The sequence below is a fragment of the Podarcis pityusensis genome, assembly GCF_964106645.2.
Source record: "Podarcis pityusensis genome assembly, chromosome: 4".
Taxonomy (NCBI): domain Eukaryota; kingdom Metazoa; phylum Chordata; class Lepidosauria; order Squamata; family Lacertidae; genus Podarcis; species Podarcis pityusensis.
Genome location: NC_138027.1, coordinates 64,261,272 through 64,279,299, shown reverse-complemented (window position 1 = coordinate 64,279,299; position 18,028 = coordinate 64,261,272). Strand labels below are relative to the sequence as shown.

The window sequence follows — 18,028 nt, the reverse complement described above, 5'->3', positions numbered from 1 at the left end:
GCTTGGGAACGCGGAGCCGCGACGCTCTATGGCAGTCACGCCTTTCCTCACAAGTGCCGGTTGCATCAGCCAGGCCCGGGGTCCTTCCAAGGCTGCCCTCTTCCATGCCTGAGCCAACCCCGAAGCCCCTTGAAGCCAGTCTCCGGGCTAGAAAGAGGCGGCGGGGCCAATTTGTTTCCCTTTGCGTTTGTCGGCGTCGCCTGGGCCGGGAAGCGACGGCAAGACAACCGCTGTGTTCCGTGGCGAGGGGTCAGGCAGGTTCACCGGCCTCCTAACTTCCTTTCAGGCAAGATGGCGGGGGACGAGGCGGGAGTGACTCTGGGGCAGCCGCACCTCTCCCGGCAGGACCTGAGTACCTTGGTGAGAAGCGGGTCTCGAAGGGCGGGGGGGCTCGTGGGCTCGCGGGGCGCAGCGTCCCACGAGGCGGCGGCGGGCTGGCCGTTGCCCGGGAGCCTGTGCGAAGCCCAGGGGCAGCGAGTGGGAAGGGAGCTGGTGGGCTTTGCCGACTCCCGTCGGTGCTCCTCCTGCCGCCTCCCCTTCCGTCCAAGCGGGGACAGGCGCTCCTCGTGGTTGGGCTGGGAGAGGGAGCTGTTTGGAGAAGGCGGACGCCAAAAGCTTCGGCGGGAAGGGCGGTGGGATCTGGTGATCCTGCTCTGGGGGATCTGTTGCACGTCCGCCCGCTTCATTCCTCCTCTGGAGGGACAGCTTCGCTTCGTCATTTGAGTGCCAGTCCCAAGCACAGTGCCTGGGTGTAGTTGAAATTCAGCGATTAGAAGCCTGCCACAGCTAAATGAGAGTTTTCTGATGCATCCACAGTTTGGGGTGTCATGCAATTGCGTTCCCTCTCCTCCTCCTCCTCTCACCTCTCTTGCCATAGCATAACTAAAAGCAGGGTAGATAGAAATCATCGGAGGGGTATGTTAATGGAGACTTGTCCCTTACTTACATGTGGGTTCATTTGGGTATGAAGTCATATTCCTACTATTTGCTGCCTACCTGCTTCTGTGGAGAGAAGCAAGATGGCAATCGTCAAAACGTGCAAAAAGCAGAGGATGTAGCTTTTGCTCAGTGGCATGCTTTAATATCTTTTGGTATCTTGTGTAATGCAACGTGCCATAAGGTTGATTGCAAATGGGTTGGATCTTGACCTGGCAATGGATTGTGCTGCTTGACTAGACTGAGTTTGTCAGCGCAGTATCTCTCTTACCTTAAACTGTAGTTGGGAACTACAGAGCTCAATAATTTACAGAAAAATCTAACCCCCACCAAGGGAGTTTTCGATGCAGTGGCTCCAAAGCCACTAATGTTCCATTCCAAAACCCCTTGTTTCTGGCTGCTTCACAGGCAGCAGCTGATGGGAACACTGCCAGTAGTATAGTTCCAGCTGGGTGTAGTGACAAGAGCCTTCCACATCAGAGTCCCCAGAGTGTCACCTTTACTTCATCCTAACCCTCTCCAGCAGCACAGGGGTTAGCATTACACTGTGTTAACAAGTAGCCTAGGGCAACTGACCCATTTCTCAGCCTGAGTTTTTAACCTATGAAATAGGGATAAATACCTTCACGTGAGGACGCGGGTGGTGCTGTGGGTTAAACCACAGAGCCTAGGGCTTGCCAATCAGAAGGTCGGCGGTTCGAATCCCTGCGACGGGGTGAGCTCCCATTGCTCAGTCCCTTCTCTTGCCAACCTAGCAGTTTGAAAGCATGTCAAAGTGCAAGTAGATAAATAGGTACCGCTCCAGCGGGGAGGTAAACGGTGTTTCTGTGCGCTGCTCTGGTTCGCCAGAAGCGGCTTCGTCATGCTGACCACGTGATCCGGAAGCTGTACGCCGGCTCCCTCGGCTAGTAAAGCGAGATGAGCGCCGCAGCCCCAGAGTCATCCGCGACTGGACCTGATGGTCAGGGGTCCCTTTACCCTTTACCTTTACCTTCACGTAAAGACAGTAATAATAAAGCATGCAAAACACTTTGTGCTGTAGACAGGCTGTATAATTAATGAAAGAATGTATAACATGAACATTTGACAAATATTGCAAGTTAAATATGAATGATTTAGCATTGTACAACCAAACTTGTGTCACGTTTTAAAATTTTGCCAACAGCATTTGTAAAAATCAGGTTTAAAAATCCAGTTGTTTTCTTTCCAGTTAATTACAGGAGGCATTCCAAATCCATTTATATCACAAGCCTGGCTGTTGATTAAAATGAGATGTTGGAACAGTGTGTCCTGCAAAATTGTTTATTTCATTCATAATAGCTTAACATGCCCTTGGATCTTCATAGACGAGGAATAAATATAAACTCAATCAAATAATTTATCTAGTGCTGAACTATCTTGTTAATCTTTATTTTGAATGCCTTGCAAACATGTTACTGTTTCTTCCCTCTGTATTCTGAAAGAGAAAACTAATATAAACAATTGCAGGTTTATTAGCAACTGTATTTGTTAACAAAGTCTTTCGAAGTAATAGAATATTTCTTTCCTGCAGGATGTAACTAAGTTGACACCTCTGTCACCAGAAGTCATCAGTAGGCAAGCTACAATTAATATAGGTAAGTTAAAACAAATTTAACTGGAAGAGGTTGAAATATATTAATAGCATAGCTTCTTGAGCCCGTGGGTCTCTGTGTGAACTGAGATGCCCGTAAAAAATGCTAAGAGAGTTGAGGTCTTCCAGATTAAAGTCTCGATCCAGCGCAGATTTAGGTGTACTTACCACCCATTGAGTTTAATAGGAGTTAAATGCATGTGACAAAATTGTTTCCTTATTTGGCCGCAAATCAAAATACTGACCATGCTTTGTCCCGTCCTAATTACTAAGTTGTCTACTCCTGGAACATATCTGCTCTGTGGCTTTATTTTATCCCATTTTTCTTTGTTTGCTAGTTTATCAGTCTTAATTTGAGAAACCTAAATAGCTTTCTTTTGCCTTAAAGTTCAGCATTAGGCAAACAGAATTCATTCTCTATATAATGCCACACTTCCAGCAGGTAGCCTTCATTTTGTTTCCCATCATACTTGTTCTATAGTGGTTCTTACTTTGAACTGAAGCTATCACATTTCTTCATAGAAGATTTTCTGAAACCAAATTAGTTACAGTGGTATCTTGGGTTAAGAACTTAATTCGTTTTGGAGGTCCGTTCTTAACCTGAAACTGTTCTTAACCTGAGGTACCACTTTAGCTAATGGGGCCGCCGCACAATTTCTGTTCTCATCCTGAAGCAAAGTTCTTAACCCAAGGTACTATTTCTGGGTTAGCGGAGTCTGTAACCTGAACCATCTGTAACCCAAGGTACCACTGTATTGTCTCTTCACTTAATATGAAGTTTGGTATACAGATAATGTAGCCTGGAGTTGGAAGAATGTGTCTTAGGGTTGTTTTAGACCTGTGATCTATTATAAACAAATTAATTTACTGACCTCACAAATGGAGGAATCTATTGGTTTGGATACATAGGGATAACTAGAGAAACTAGCACTTCTAAGGTATAGCAGAAAGTGATATACAGTATTTTTACTCCGTAGAGGATTTTTGTGAAATTGACAAACATTTGTTTTTAAAATCCAGGTACAATTGGCCATGTAGCTCATGGAAAGTCAACAGTAGTAAAAGCTATTTCTGGAGTTCATACTGTCAGATTCAAAAATGAACTGGAGAGAAATATCACTATCAAGCTGGGCTATGCCAACGCTAAGGTATGTCACTACCATATATCCACCAAATTGCCTGTTTTGGTTTGAAGCCATGCTCTTACTATTCTTCAGTGCAAAGTCAGCTGACCAATGGTAAATCAAGCCTTCATTTTCACTTTTTCTCTACAGATTTACAAACTTGATGATCCAAGTTGTTCTCGACCAGAATGTTACCGATCCTGTGGGAGCAGTACACCTGACGAATTCCCAACAGATATTTCTGGGACCAAAGGGAATTTTAAACTAGTCAGGTAACATGAAAAGCTCAACATAAACGATTTAGCATTGGCCCATAGTTTGTTGTGGTTTTTGCTGTGGGTATGTGCTTATATGGAATTCAAACTTAAAATACCTGATTTTTTATTTATTTACCTGTATTGATTAAGTCTGCAACCAGTATTGGTCTTGACAGCAGAAGAAGACTAATGAGCTGCCCTAAGAGCAGTGCTACATGTTCAACTGCTTATATGGCAAGAAACTCTGAAGTTTGTCTCTAGAATCTGTTCCAACAGATAAGGAAGCTAGAAGAGGCTTGAGGTGCTTTCTTGCTCCTTGTCATTCCTGTGTTATTTGGAAGGCGGGAAATGTTATCAGATTTGCCTATGGCAGGCATGGCCAAACTTGGCCTGCCAACTGTTTTGGACTACAGCTCCCATCGTCCCTATCTAACAGAACCAATGGTCAGGGATGATGGGAATTGTAGTCCCAAAACAGCTGGAGGGCCCAGCTTGGGCATGCCTGGCCTATGGCAAAGCAGCTCTTTGCTAGAAGAAAGAAGGTGTTGGCTGTTTGGGCTTTCTCTTATTACAGTTGTGTGATTCTTTGCCTTAGCATGTTTTTGGGGGGAGAGGAGAGGAAGTAGGGCAAATTAGTTGCACAATTTATGGAAGGAGGAAGCCCTGCAAACCAGTAACTGCACCTCTCTATATCTCAGATGATTAAGGCTCCAAACTAAGCACATTTATTAGGGAGTAAGCACCATTAAACATAGTGTGACTTCGTTTTGAGTACATTTTAAGAACTAAGAAGAATGTATCTGCTTTTAAATGTATACCGTGCAAAAGTTGTCACTTTTAATTCTTCAGTTGCTTCAAGAAGCAGATATTCTGCATCTTCTGCATATTTGCTTTAATGTGTGGTTATTGCATATTCATAAACCTTCAATTATTTTAATTGGACTAATTATTATTTTGCTTCAGAATAATGTTGCTTATTTTGCTCTTCCTTGCACAATAGGCATGTCTCTTTCGTGGATTGTCCTGGCCATGATATCTTGATGGCTACTATGTTAAACGGAGCAGCTGTCATGGACGCAGCTCTGCTGTTAATAGGTAACTATTGGAGTGGAGAAATTTGACATGGTATTGATACAGTACTTCTGCTTTTTAATAGCTGTTCAGTATTTTCACTGTTGATGAATCCAGTTCAGTAATCATACAGCATTGAATTCTGTATGTTTTCAGTGCTGGATGTTTAGATTGTTCCTGTCTAGGAACTGTGACCCACAGAAATAATAGGATGAGATATCATTGTGATCTTTCATTAAGGAAAGTGACCATACTCTAAAACAATGCATAATTATTTGTTCCTTTGTCTTTCCAGCTGGCAATGAGTCATGTCCTCAGCCGCAGACCTCAGAACATTTAGCTGCTATAGAAATCATGAAACTGAAACACATTCTGATTCTACAAAATAAGATTGATTTGGTAAAAGAAAGCCAAGCCAAGGAGCAGTATGAGCAAATTCTAGCTTTTGTACAAGGTAGGTTTCTAGAACAAAACCAGTCACTGCCAAGTAGTTTATTACAAGCAAACACTTACCATAAATTCTGAGTTTAGCAGTTAACCGTGTTTTAAAACATCACTTCGTGTATTAATCTATATATTAGTAAAATTCTGCAAAAGGTTTTAGAAAATAAGCATGAATAAACTTTGGCTCAGGCCTTGAGCAGATGGGATGCAAGGACTCCCCTCTTGAATGCTAAGTAATGGGTACAGTAAAGGGTCCATCTAGTATGTTTGTGCAGTACAAGAAAGGCTTAAGTGCAAAGTGCTTGAATTTTAGAGAGCTTTCTCTCTTGCACTTCTAAGTGGCTTGGGTGACCATTGGCATCGTGCCAGTATACAGTCACTACACCAGGGATTCAGAATGGCAGTTTGATTTTGGCACTACTGTATGTACATCGGGAGCTGGTGTTGGTAAAAATGTCGAAATTAGTCCCTTTTGGCTTCTTCCATGTCCGAGTGGAAGGCACATTTTACAACCACAGGCTCTTGTGTCATTGGGTTTTTTTACCTGCCTCAGTCACACAGGTTCCCATGGTTCCTTTCCTAGTTTCAAATATTTCAAAATATTCTGTTGGGTGAAACACTTGGATGTATTTATTATTCTGTCTTTGAAAAATTGCTTCAAATAGTCTCACCCAAAAAGAAAATTCAGTAATCTTGAACATATGAAATATGTGTCTCTTAAAAGTCCTCAGATTATGGTAATCTGTGAGAATAATCCCAAATAAAAAGGTAAGGGGCCCCTGACAGGGCTCTCAAGCCGGGAATGAATGATGTTTCAAGATGGACTGAATTAGAAGGGAGGCGAATTAAATTCAAAATAGAATAATGATTCTTGGTCAGTGGTGTTCTTTTGCAAAATCATCCCAATCCTCAATTCTCGCCATGTGCACTCAAAAATAAGCGACATTGATTTTAACCAGGATTTGTAAACAAATAGAAGTACTAAGCATTATATCCTTTCTTTCTGTACCCACATCCACACATGATTTCCAAAACAATTGTATTTTCAGATTCAAATGCCAAACCTTGACTAAAACACAATAGATTTGATAATATTGTTGCACCTAGTGGGTAGGATTATGATTACCCCTTTTCTTTACTAAAGTATCACATTTTAAAATGAAATCCTCACTTTCTAGATAGTCTTAACAATCTGCTTTCCATCTCTCCTAGTGGAATTAATATATATATTTTTGAGTAGCAGACCTCATGTTGCAAATTGCTTTTAAAAGTCTGTTTCATTTAAAAAGTAATTTGCCACATGGTGTGAGAGCTCTTGTTCAGAAAAGGAAGGAAGAAAAGACCAAAGTTTCTTTGGCCGCTAGTTTGTTTGGATCTTGGACATTCATTCTGAAACATCTGGTTTCCAAGGGTTCAAACTATTGCAGATTGTGATGATTTTACTATGAGCCAGGGTTTGTTTTTTTAATTTTTTAAAATTTAGATTGACTATTCTGCTTCTACAAACTCAAAACTGCGTGGCTGATAAATATCACTACTGAATATATAGCTAAATCATATGCATTATTCCATATTCGCCGCATCAAGCAGTTGGTCCCTTACCTTTCCCACCCCGACCTGGCCACAGTGATCCATGCGACGGTCATCTCCAGGCTTGACTACTGTAATTCGCTCTACGCGGGGCTGCCCTTGAAGCTGTCCCAGAAACTCCAGCGGGTACAGAATACTGCAGCGAGGCTCCTCACGGGGTCTCTGCCATGGGAGCATATTCACCCAGTGCTTTTCAAGCTGCACTGGCTCCCGGTAGAGTACAGGGTCAGATTAAAGGTGCTGCTTTTGACCTTTAAAGCCCTTCACGGCCTATGACCCTCGTACCTATGGGATCGCCTCTCCCGGTATGCCCCACGGAGAGCCTCAAGGTCCATAAATAGCAACACCCTAGTGGTCCCGGGTCCTAAGGAAGTTAGATTAGCTTAAACCAGAGCCAGGGCCTTTTCAACTCTGGATCTGGCCTGGTGGAACGCTCTGCCTCATGAGACCAGGGCCCTGCAGGATCTGATTTCTTTCCGCAGGGCCTGTAAGACAGAGTTGTTCCGCCTGGCCTTTGGCTTGGAGCCAATTTGATTCCCTCCCTCTCTTTCTTTTTTCTTTTCCTTCTCCTCCTGCGATGAGGCTACATTTTAATGTTTCAATATTTTAATGTTGTATTTTAATTTTGTTTTTAAGTTGTAATCATTCAACTTGTTTTTATTATTGCTTGTAAGCCGCTCTGAGCCCGGCCTTGGCTGGGGAGAGCGGGGTATAAATAAAAATTATTATTATTATTATTATTATTATTATTATTATTATATTGAAGAGCAAGCTTTAGTTTTTGGTGCAAGTGTATTCGCCCAACAGTTCTGTGTTGTTTTGTAGACTGTAAAGAAAATAGGCAGAAAGCTTATATCTTTTGAACAGTTCACATAACTGGTGCTTTTAATACATTATTATCTGTGAAAATAGGTACTGTTGCAGAAGGAGCTCCAATTATTCCAATCTCGGCACAGCTGAAATACAACATTGAAGTTGTTTGTGAATACATAGTAAAGAAAATTCCAGTACCATTAAGAGACTTCACATCAGAACCAAGGCTTATTGGTATGTCTGCTTCAGACCTGTCCACTTATATGTAGACTCACCCCCTTGCTTACAACATTAGATAAACAATATTTAGAATTAAATAAGATTTACAATGCCGTTGTAAAGCATATGTAGTGCAAGTACTCAGACTTAAAAACTGAAGAATAAATCATACGTAAAAAAACCAAAAGTAGCCATGCTACTTCATGTTGGATTTTTAAAAAACCTTCCAAAACCCACAGGCTTTTTGCGGGCCTATCAAAATGTCACAAAAGAGGTGGTTTTTTAAAATTCCCTGGAACTCTTTATCAGGCAAGATGTTACACACAGCAGAGATGGAGGGGGATAAAGGAGGAACATAGGTGGAATTTTGCAGCCATAAAGTCAGCTTGTAGGCTCCATTCCAAGATGCGAGGTTACAAGCTGAATAAAACTGGCAGATGCTGTGAATAACAGATTCTGAGCTGCTCCCTCTTGTTTATGCAGAGCCTGCATAAACTAGGAGTGTAAAATGGCCAAAAGATCTGACCTGTATCTGTATCTTTGGAAAGCAACCTAGTCTGTTTTGGAGTTGCTTTGTCTCTCTGTTTTGGCTTGTTATTCAGGACTAAATTGGATTTGTTAAATATGAAGCTTTGTTTCTCGTCCATGGGCTTTAAGTTTTTCTTTTTGCATAAGTAGGTGAAAATTTTCATGTATAGAAGCCCCTTCAGAGTGGACTAAGCCTGCCAGATTGTAGACAGAAGCATTTGCGGGGAGTTTTGTGCAGGGTGCTTTTTAAAGTTCATTTAAAAACAAACAAACAGGAAAAGTATTAACGTTTACATTTTCCGCCAAAATTGTATGCAATTTGCAGGCATCTTTGCCCTGTGAGAGGTGATGAAGCCTGCCACATTTCAGAATGATAGCTGTATAGGGTGGACACAATAGGAATCTTAAGGGGGCTGTGGCTGGTGATGGAAAAAAGTATGGCTCTCCAGGAAATACTGGGGTGGGGTAAATGTCACCCCCAGCAAGGACCCTGTTATGTCAAGGGGTGGGGGACTGCTGCGCTTCTTGGATTTGTGGAGATACAGTGGAGAGATCTCTATTGACTTGCATTGAGGAAGGCAGATACATGTGACAAATCCCTTCCCCAGATCACTGATTGGAGTGCTCTAGGAGAATAATTCACTGTGATTCAAATCTAGACCCATCTCCCTGCTCTGTACCTCATCCCTTCTGGAGTTCTGGGCATGTCCCTACTTAGTTTGGTTTCATTTCTCAGAAGAGAGAAGAAAAACAGGCGTGCTCGGAAGCTTAAAGTAACCTTTTATCTGACTTGAGATGCCTTGCTCACAGCTTACTCCAACCCAGAAATATGAGAATCATCCCCAAATCATCTTGGTTTATCTTGTAATTGGATATGCACAGACCTGGAGCATACTCCTAGTATATACCATGTTTAATGGTATGACTACAAGCATATTTACTGGGAAGTAAATCCTGATTCAGATGGATGAGTTTAGGACTACAGCCTACAGTATGGTGCAAGTAGAGATTCAATATTTTTAGAGGATACCATTAAATTTTGAAGTCATACACCACAGCGCTATTCAGGCTTGTGCAGGGCAAATACTAACCCAGTGAAATGTTTCTTGTCCTTTAGCAGTTGGCCTCCACATCACAAACTCATTTTGCACCTTCCCTCAGATGAAGTTTGAACCGAAGCCTGGAAAAAAAAAGAAATATCCTTGGGCTCATTAACCTAGGAACATAATTATTTGTATTCTGGATTCAGTCATTCAGTTTCTTCTATCAGACATATGTACATAAGCATATGATCTACCGGAGAAGTACAGTGTTCTTAGAGTTCCTAGGCACAGATGTGTGTTTTTGAGTCTTTGCTGTGGCTTCTGCAGACTCCTGAAGTCACTTCTACATAATCCATTTTGGCACTATCAAGATGTTGTGATGATAAGCAAGTATTTCTGTCTTAAACTTATAAATGCACTCTGGGTTGTAATTTAGATTGGCTCCAAAGGTTTTCTTCTTTCTCTTGATAGAGCCCACCCTGTATCCAACAATTTGTAAAAATTGTGTTGCTCGGTTTTATCTGTCTAGTCTTTCAAATGATACAACTTCAACTAATCAGTTTAAAGATTGAAGAATCTAGGTTTAATTGATAGCAGGGTTTTTTTTGCTTTGCTTGAAGCGCTCCATGAGATTTCCATTATACTTTCATTTGAACAGTACATTGTAACAATAGGTAGGCATTAAAGGGCCCTTGAAATAATTTATTGTGTGTTAAGTCTGTCCGCTGACTTATAAAAATTGCACCTTAAGTTTTGTGTGCTTGCCACAGTCACATGGGAACATCATTACGTATATACTTTGGTCAGCAAGAAAAATTTGTTGGGAGTAAAAGATTGACGCAGGCATTTACTGAATGTATCTGATTAGATGTATCTTTTCAGTTATTAGATCTTTTGATGTCAACAAGCCTGGATGTGAAGTTGATGACCTGAAAGGAGGTGTAGCAGGCGGTAGTATTCTAAAAGGTGTATTAAAGGTAATGCCATTCTTATTTCACTGCTGCTTCCCCAGATGCTGCGTGGCAAACCACAGAACCTGCATTTATGCCGAGGAAGAAATAAACATTGTTTAAAATTGTATCCTGATAGCACTTATAACCAGGATCTGAAAAGGGTTTTTTATATGAGCCCCAAGACTTAGATGTGACATGTAATTTTTTATTTTAAAAAATAAATCCTTGGAACAAGAGGTTTTAATATTAAATCACAAACTATTCATGGTGCTCCATTTTGTTTGATGCAGTTTGTCATGAGCCATAGAAGGGCTTGATGAAAACACCAAAATCTTTCTTGGGGTATTGAAACTAGTTTCTTTCAACCAAGCCTCATGTCTTCACATCCCTATTTTGAAAACCCTAATTCTCTTCTTGGTTTTGCCCATATAAACATTTCTCTCTCAAAAAACAAAATTGTTACATCAAAGCAAGGTTAATTTTATGATACTACAGATATAAAGTCTGTAACTTGATACAACTATGAGTAACCCTTCAGGTTTTTTAAAATTATTATTTCTAAACTAGGTAACTAGCATCTTACTGGCATAGAGCACCTTTATTTTCTTTTAATATTCTGTCTTTTAATCTGTTTATAGGTAGGCCAGGAGCTTGAGGTAAGACCTGGCATTGTATCGAAGGACAGTGAAGGAAAACTTATGTGCAAGCCCATCTTTTCCAAAATTGTATCACTCTTTGCAGAACACAATGATCTGCAGTATGCTGTGCCTGGAGGGCTTATTGGTAAGTTATATTTGATATTTATGCCACACCTATTTAAGAGCCGTAGGAAGCGTAACATAAATTAAGAGCGCATCTATAAACGAACATAACTGTTCAAACATCTTAATTAAGAGAGATTTCTTTACAGGATTATTCCAAGAACTTCTCTAACACATATTGTGTAGGAATGTGCTGGCTGGTGGTAGCTATGTACATTCATAGCACGTATATTTAGTTGCATACCCAATATTTGAATACTGCAGTTAACTTGTAGAATATGCATGTAGATGCTTTACAGAATGTAGAATTGTGGGCAAGAAGTGTACTTTGTTTTTTGCCCGTTCACTAATAGCTGTGCCTCTTGCCTGAGAGGGGAGAAAACTATCATTATAGCACTTTAGTTGTTCTGCCCTTTAAACGATTTGAAGAGGCTGATTTCTCTTCAGTGTTGGTGTTTCACTGTCAGCAGTGCATGTAGCACTCTCACTTTCTCTCTGGAGAGAGTGTGCTTGAAGAGACAACTTGGGAGTCCCTCATCTGAAATTTAGATGTTATGACATATTTGATATTGGATAAAATATCCAATTCTGAAGAGGAATTTAAGTATATATGTGGTTTAGCCAGCATGGCAGATTTTGAGAGAATCTATTGGTCACATAGCTTTTGATGTAACTTAAGTGTTTTGTTGTTAGGTGTTGGCACCAAGATTGATCCAACTTTGTGCCGAGCTGATCGAATGGTGGGGCAAGTTCTTGGTGCAGTTGGAGCTCTACCTGAAATATTCACAGAACTTGAAATTTCCTACTTCTTGCTGAGGCGACTGTTAGGTGTCCGCACTGAAGGAGACAAGAAAGCAGCAAAGGTCGGTTATTAGGCACTTTCCATGTAAAAATACTGGGAAGAATTGAAATTCTTCATCTTTCAGTACTTGAAAAGGGTGCTTATATACCTTAAATGACAAAAGAGTTGTATCTGATTTTCCTTTACCACTTATTTCAGGTGCAAAAACTATCCAAAAATGAAGTTCTAATGGTAAACATAGGATCACTGTCTACTGGAGGACGAGTCAGTGCAGTGAAAGCTGATCTGGGCAAAATAGTCCTAACAAACCCTGTGTGCACCGAAGTAGGAGAAAAAATTGCCCTTAGTCGAAGAGTTGAGAAGCATTGGCGGTAAGTTGGTTTGAAATTTTAAAAATGTCAAAATGATATTCCTAGATGCGTGGGTTCTTGCCCATTAGTAGTTCTAATATATGAGAACCGGAGAAAAGATTGCAAAATGTAAGGCAGGATTGAGCCTCTCCACTACAGGCAACATGCATGAAAGCATCAGCTATTGACAAAAGTGTGTCTTCATTAATTGCTTTGTTCATAAACTACAAGCCATCATCCCATTCTATGACACACTTTGTCCAGAATAACTTTTTTAAAATATGTACTTACAGCTTTTTAAATGCAACTTCCAGTAATTGTCAACTTTTTCTCTGTTTTGCAGTTTAATTGGCTGGGGACAGATTAGAAGAGGAGTGACAATCAAGCCCACAATAGATGACGACTGAAAAGCTGAAATGCATTGCTTCACTTTGTAAAAGCTGAAGTGTTTCCATACACCTTGAGAGTGCATTTTCAGAGTGGAAGCTGTTGTACAATGTCCACATTATACTGAAAATCAAGCCTCTTAACTGAAATTCTAGTTGGTATCTGCAATAAATGTGTAAAAGAAATTGGCAAAGACGGATTTAATTATCCTCACTTACAGCAAAACTAAACTTGACTCATGTTTAATTTATGTCAGTTTGTCTGAGACTCTCTTTGGGGCTGGCTTACCTAACTTTAAACAATGTAACACAATACCCCACAATCTGTTTTGAAATAAAAAATATTGCTTATTTTTTCATTTAATTCTTACAAGTCTTTGAGTAGCAAAAAGCTGAAAAGATTGTTGAACCAGTGGAAAAAATAATAATAAACACTCCTTGGAAGATCAGTCCCCTTTCTTGCCCTATTGTTTAGCTTTCAGGCTTCTAGCAAATATTTTCTTTCTGCAAGTCACTGTATTTTTTCTATTTATAGTTGAGATCACTAAGAATCACTGATTTTACTTACTTTGTAGTTGTTTCTAAAACCACAAGGACATAAAATATTGTTCACATGGAATGCGAGACAGTTCTCACACTTTAAATGTTTGCTTTTAATAATGGTCAAAGCAGATTCTCTAAAAAGAAGAAACTTAATTGCAGTCCTATGAGTTTCTTAGATAAGTGACTGTATGTGTGATCAATATGCCCTTGGAACAATACAGTGGTACTTCTAGTTGCAGACTTAATCTGTTTTGGGGCGCCATTCGCATCCGAAAATTCCACAACTAGAGTGCCTCTTCTGCGCATGTACGCAGTGCAATCGAGTGCTTCTGTGCGTGCGCGGCCAGTGAACCCGGAAGTAAACACTTCCAGGTTTGCCACGTTCGTAAGCTGAAAGTCCATAACAAGAACGGAACGCAACGTGAGATATGACTGTATTAATATTAAAATACATGGTATTTAGAAATCCATGTTTAGAATTGTCATGTGAATAGGTTTCCATATACAATGGATCATTTGAGTTGGAAGAGCATGTGAATATCAGGGTTCACTTAGGAAAATGTGTTGTGGATAGAATTTGAACCCACTTATTGGTACAAAATTCATATAGCTCAACATTGATCCTGAATTGTAACAGCGAAAACCCTTCAGAATAAATTAACTATGCCATTGCATGTTGATTTTATTCCTGTTGTCTGCAGTGTTCCAAAGTGGACAGGAGAAAGAATGGAAAGTTATTCTAACTCATGCTATTTGGAGGCACAAAATCATCTAGGATTGTAGATGTTTGCTGTTGCTTTCCATTATCCACATCCACAGTCTTAGAGGATTTTGTGCCTCCAAACTCTCCTGTGCACGGGGATTTGAAATGCCTTTCCCTGATCCTTATCCTAAACTACATGTGCTTTCCGCAGGAGGAAAATAGATAAAGAACAACTCAAACTGCATTCTCGCGTGGAAGACTATCTTAAGCACTTGATTCTTGTATTCTCCAGAAGATCCAACACTGCAACAGCAAATAGTATTTTATACCCTATAGCAGGCACCCCCAAACTCGGCCCTCCATGTTTTTGGGACTACAACTCCCATCATCCCTAGCTAACAGGACCAGAGGTCAGGGATGATGGGAGTTGTAGTCCCAAAAACATCTGGAGGGCCGCGTAGGGGAATGCCTGCCTTATAGCCTATAGACCCAGCACGAAATGAAATTTAAGCTCTCAGCCTTGCTTTCTGGGCAAAGCCCACTCGGTGCTCCTCTGATAGTGGTAAGGATGCTCCCCTTCCAACTTTTAAACTATGTATTGCAACTGGCAGCCCACAGCACAAAGCCCATGGTCCCAGGGTAAGACAGTTCCATCTAGCTCCTGGCAATCCTACCAAATTTTAAACCAATTATAGTAACGTACCTTGACTCAAGCGACATAGATTTAAAGGTTAGGGTTAGGGAAACAAACCAGGAACCAGGGCAACTGTTTTAAGACTGGCAAAAAGTTGCACGATTGAGAGTTTGACTACTACTAAAAGGAAGTGTTTCTGCAGCTAAATATGTTTATGGTCCTGAGAGCAGAGTCTGGAGCATAAAGTACCTTGGAAAATCAAGGTCTTGGCCATTCCTGCTTTTAACAAAACCAGAGAGAACAAAAAAGTGCATGAACAACTTTTTTATATTATGCACACTATTAGCTAAACTGGTTATTGTGGAATATAACATAGGTTGATGTACCACATTGGACTAAAAGCTCTGAAACATCCCCATTTTGTTGCTCTCCAGCTCGGGAATCTCATCAATAGCACTGATATACTTTTATCTCCACAAATCCATCTAATCTTTAAAGATTGAGAGGGGGTTTCATAAATCATGTGGTATTTGAAACAGTACTTTAGACCAGGCCTATGCAGAGCTTGTCTGAAGCCCAACACAAGATTCCCTGGTTGACTGGGAGGCCTGTCGGGATTCAGGCCTCATCATGGGACTGAAACTGCCTTGGTTACACTGGTTGATGATCTCTGGCGGCCTAGGGACAAAGGCGAAAGCGGTTTCCTAGTTCTGCTGGATCTCAGCAGTGTTTGACACCATCGACCATAACATCCTTCTGGACCGTCTAGAGCGGCTGGGAGCTGGGGGCACTGTTATATAGTGGTTCCGCTCCTTCCTCCTGGGCCATATTCAGAAAGTGGTGGTGGGGGATGAGTGTTCAGACCCCTGGGCTCTCACTTGTGGGGTGCCTCAGGGTTCTGTCCTCTCCCCCATGCTTTTCAACATCTACATGCAGCCGCTGGGAGAGATCATCAGGGGGTTTGGGCTGGGTGTTCATCAGTATGCGGATGATACCCAGCTCTACCTCTCTTTCAAATCAGAACCAGTGAAGGTGGTCAAGGTCCTATGTGAGTGTCTGGAGGTGGCTGGAGGCTAACAGATTGAGGTTGAATCCTGACAAGACAGAAGTACTGTTTTTGGGGGACAGGAGGCGGGCAGGTGTGGAGGACTCCCTGGTCCTGAATGGGGTAACTGTGCCCCTGAAGTACCAGGTGCGCAGCCTGGGAGTCATTCTGGACTCACAGCTGTCCATGGAGGCGCAGGTCAATTCTGTGTCTAGGGCAGCTGTCTACCAGCTCCACCTGGTACATAGGCTGAAACCCTACCTGCCCGCAGACTGTCTTGCCAGAGTGGTGAATGCTCTAGTTATCTCTCGCTTGGACTACTGCAATGCGCTCTATGTAGGGCTACCTTTGAAGGTGACTCGGAAACTACAACTAATCCAGAATGCGGCAGCTAGACTGGTGACCAGGAGCGGCCACTGAGACCACATAACACCGGTCTTGAAAGACCTACACTAGCTCCCAGTATGCTTCTGAGCACAATTCAAAGTGTTGGTGCTGACCTTTAACCTTTAAAGCCCTAAACGGCCTCGGTCCAGTATACCTGAAGGAGCGTCTCCACCCCCATCGTTCTGCCCAGACACTGAGGTCCAGTGCCAAGGGCCTTCTGGCAGTTCCCTCACTGTGAGAAGCCAAGTTACAGGGAACCAGGCAGAGGGCCTTCTCAGTAGTGGCACCCACCCTGTGGAACGCCCTCCCACCAGATGTCAAAGAGAAAAACAACTACCAGACTTTTAGAAGACATCTGAAGGCAGACCTGTATAGGGAAGCTTTTAATGTTTAATATACTATTGTATTTTAATATTCTGTTGGAAGCCACCCAGAGTGGCTGGAGAAACCCAGCCAGATGGGCGGGGTATAAATAATAAATTATTATTATTATTAGGCATTCTTGGCATAACAGCACTAGTCTGGCAGGCCCCTAGCACCCCACCCCACCCTGCTAGCTTAGCCCTCCAAGGCCCAGGGCAAGTGTACCTGTCTGCCCCCTCCTGCATGGGGCAACTTTAGACAGAAAAGTACTTGTCATTAAGTACAGTGAAAAATCCAATTTACAAAATAGTATATTCAAACAAGAGCAATCCTGACAGGGCAGAAATGCTGGTGTATCTCCTGAAGCTGCATCCTAAATGTTTTGGGTGGGGATAGATGGGACAGTGTGTAAACCTTCACCTTCTATCCTACAATTTACTCCTGTGGAGTGAAATTTGTTACATCTGTGTTTTTGGTGGTGTGAAATAGACAAAATTCCATGGGTGGGACCAGCAGATGGGAGGTTTCAGGGGGCAGTGTATCTGTTCCTCCCTTATTCTGCTCTTGACATGCCCAGTTTTTTACTTTGACACTAAGATGCATAATTTCTGCATCTTAACTTACCCCAGCAGCAGAGCTCTCTCTCAGATGGGAAAATACTCTAGTTGGGAGGTTACTATGTGACCTAATTGGGGGCTAGGATTGCACTTTAGTACAGAAAAGCCCATAAGAGTTGTGGAATACATTGCTAGTTAAGACTGAGGAATGGTATGCTAAGACTTCTCTGTGGAAATTAAGGTGTCCGATGGAAATGAGTGCAGCCTGAATATCTGCAGAAATCTTTGGCGATCACTCGTAGCTGAGTAAGATTGTCTTTCATAAACACGGTTTTAACAATGAGGCCATAAGTGACTGTGGAGGCCTATTCTGGATCTACACGTCTTTCCACAGTGGGGGCATTGGTTTCCGGGCAGGAGTTGATCACAGTGTGGATTTGTCAAGCGTGCCTTCCTCTTAACACTTTTCTCCCTTGCGTACTATAGTATCAGCAGCACCAGCTTTGCTAATACCGCCAAATCCCATAAAAAGGGCGGAATAAGTATTTTTAAAATTTCTACAAGTAAAGGAAATGGACAAACTCTGCTGTTAGACATCAGTATTTCTCAAAACAATGTATTGTATATACAGCACTGCATACAGAGGTCCACTTACAGTGGAAGCACCTCTCCTTACACCCCCAAAATCTGTTCCAGAGACCCCCCCCCAACCCTTGAAGCAGATTTTAAAAGTAGGGGGTGCAGGGGAGAGGAGAGGAAGTTCTGTTCCACAAGAGGATGTGTGTTGCACAAGTGGAATGACAGCATCGACTAGAAAACTGCCTTTAAAAGGAAGGATTAAAACTACTACAGAAAATGTTGTTTCTAAGAAGCACATATGGCATCACTGTGTCTTAACTATGTGGTA

General features: G+C 41.8%; 1 protein-coding gene across 1 annotated transcript; it reads left to right on the top strand.

Annotated features, from left to right (window-relative positions):
* The first annotated feature begins 144 nt into the window (after nucleotides 1-144).
* On the top strand, nucleotides 145-13,253 carry EIF2S3 (eukaryotic translation initiation factor 2 subunit gamma). The gene is made up of 12 exons (XM_081002851.1): nucleotides 145-360; nucleotides 2,489-2,552; nucleotides 3,569-3,696; nucleotides 3,823-3,944; nucleotides 4,930-5,024; nucleotides 5,296-5,454; nucleotides 7,947-8,081; nucleotides 10,520-10,614; nucleotides 11,229-11,373; nucleotides 12,045-12,214; nucleotides 12,352-12,524; nucleotides 12,847-13,253. The coding sequence occupies exons 1-12, from the start codon at nucleotides 292-294 to the stop codon at nucleotides 12,908-12,910; spliced, it is 1,419 nt and encodes a 472-aa protein (XP_080858977.1). The 5' UTR covers nucleotides 145-291; the 3' UTR covers nucleotides 12,911-13,253.
* The last annotated feature ends 4,775 nt before the right edge of the window (nucleotides 13,254-18,028 follow it).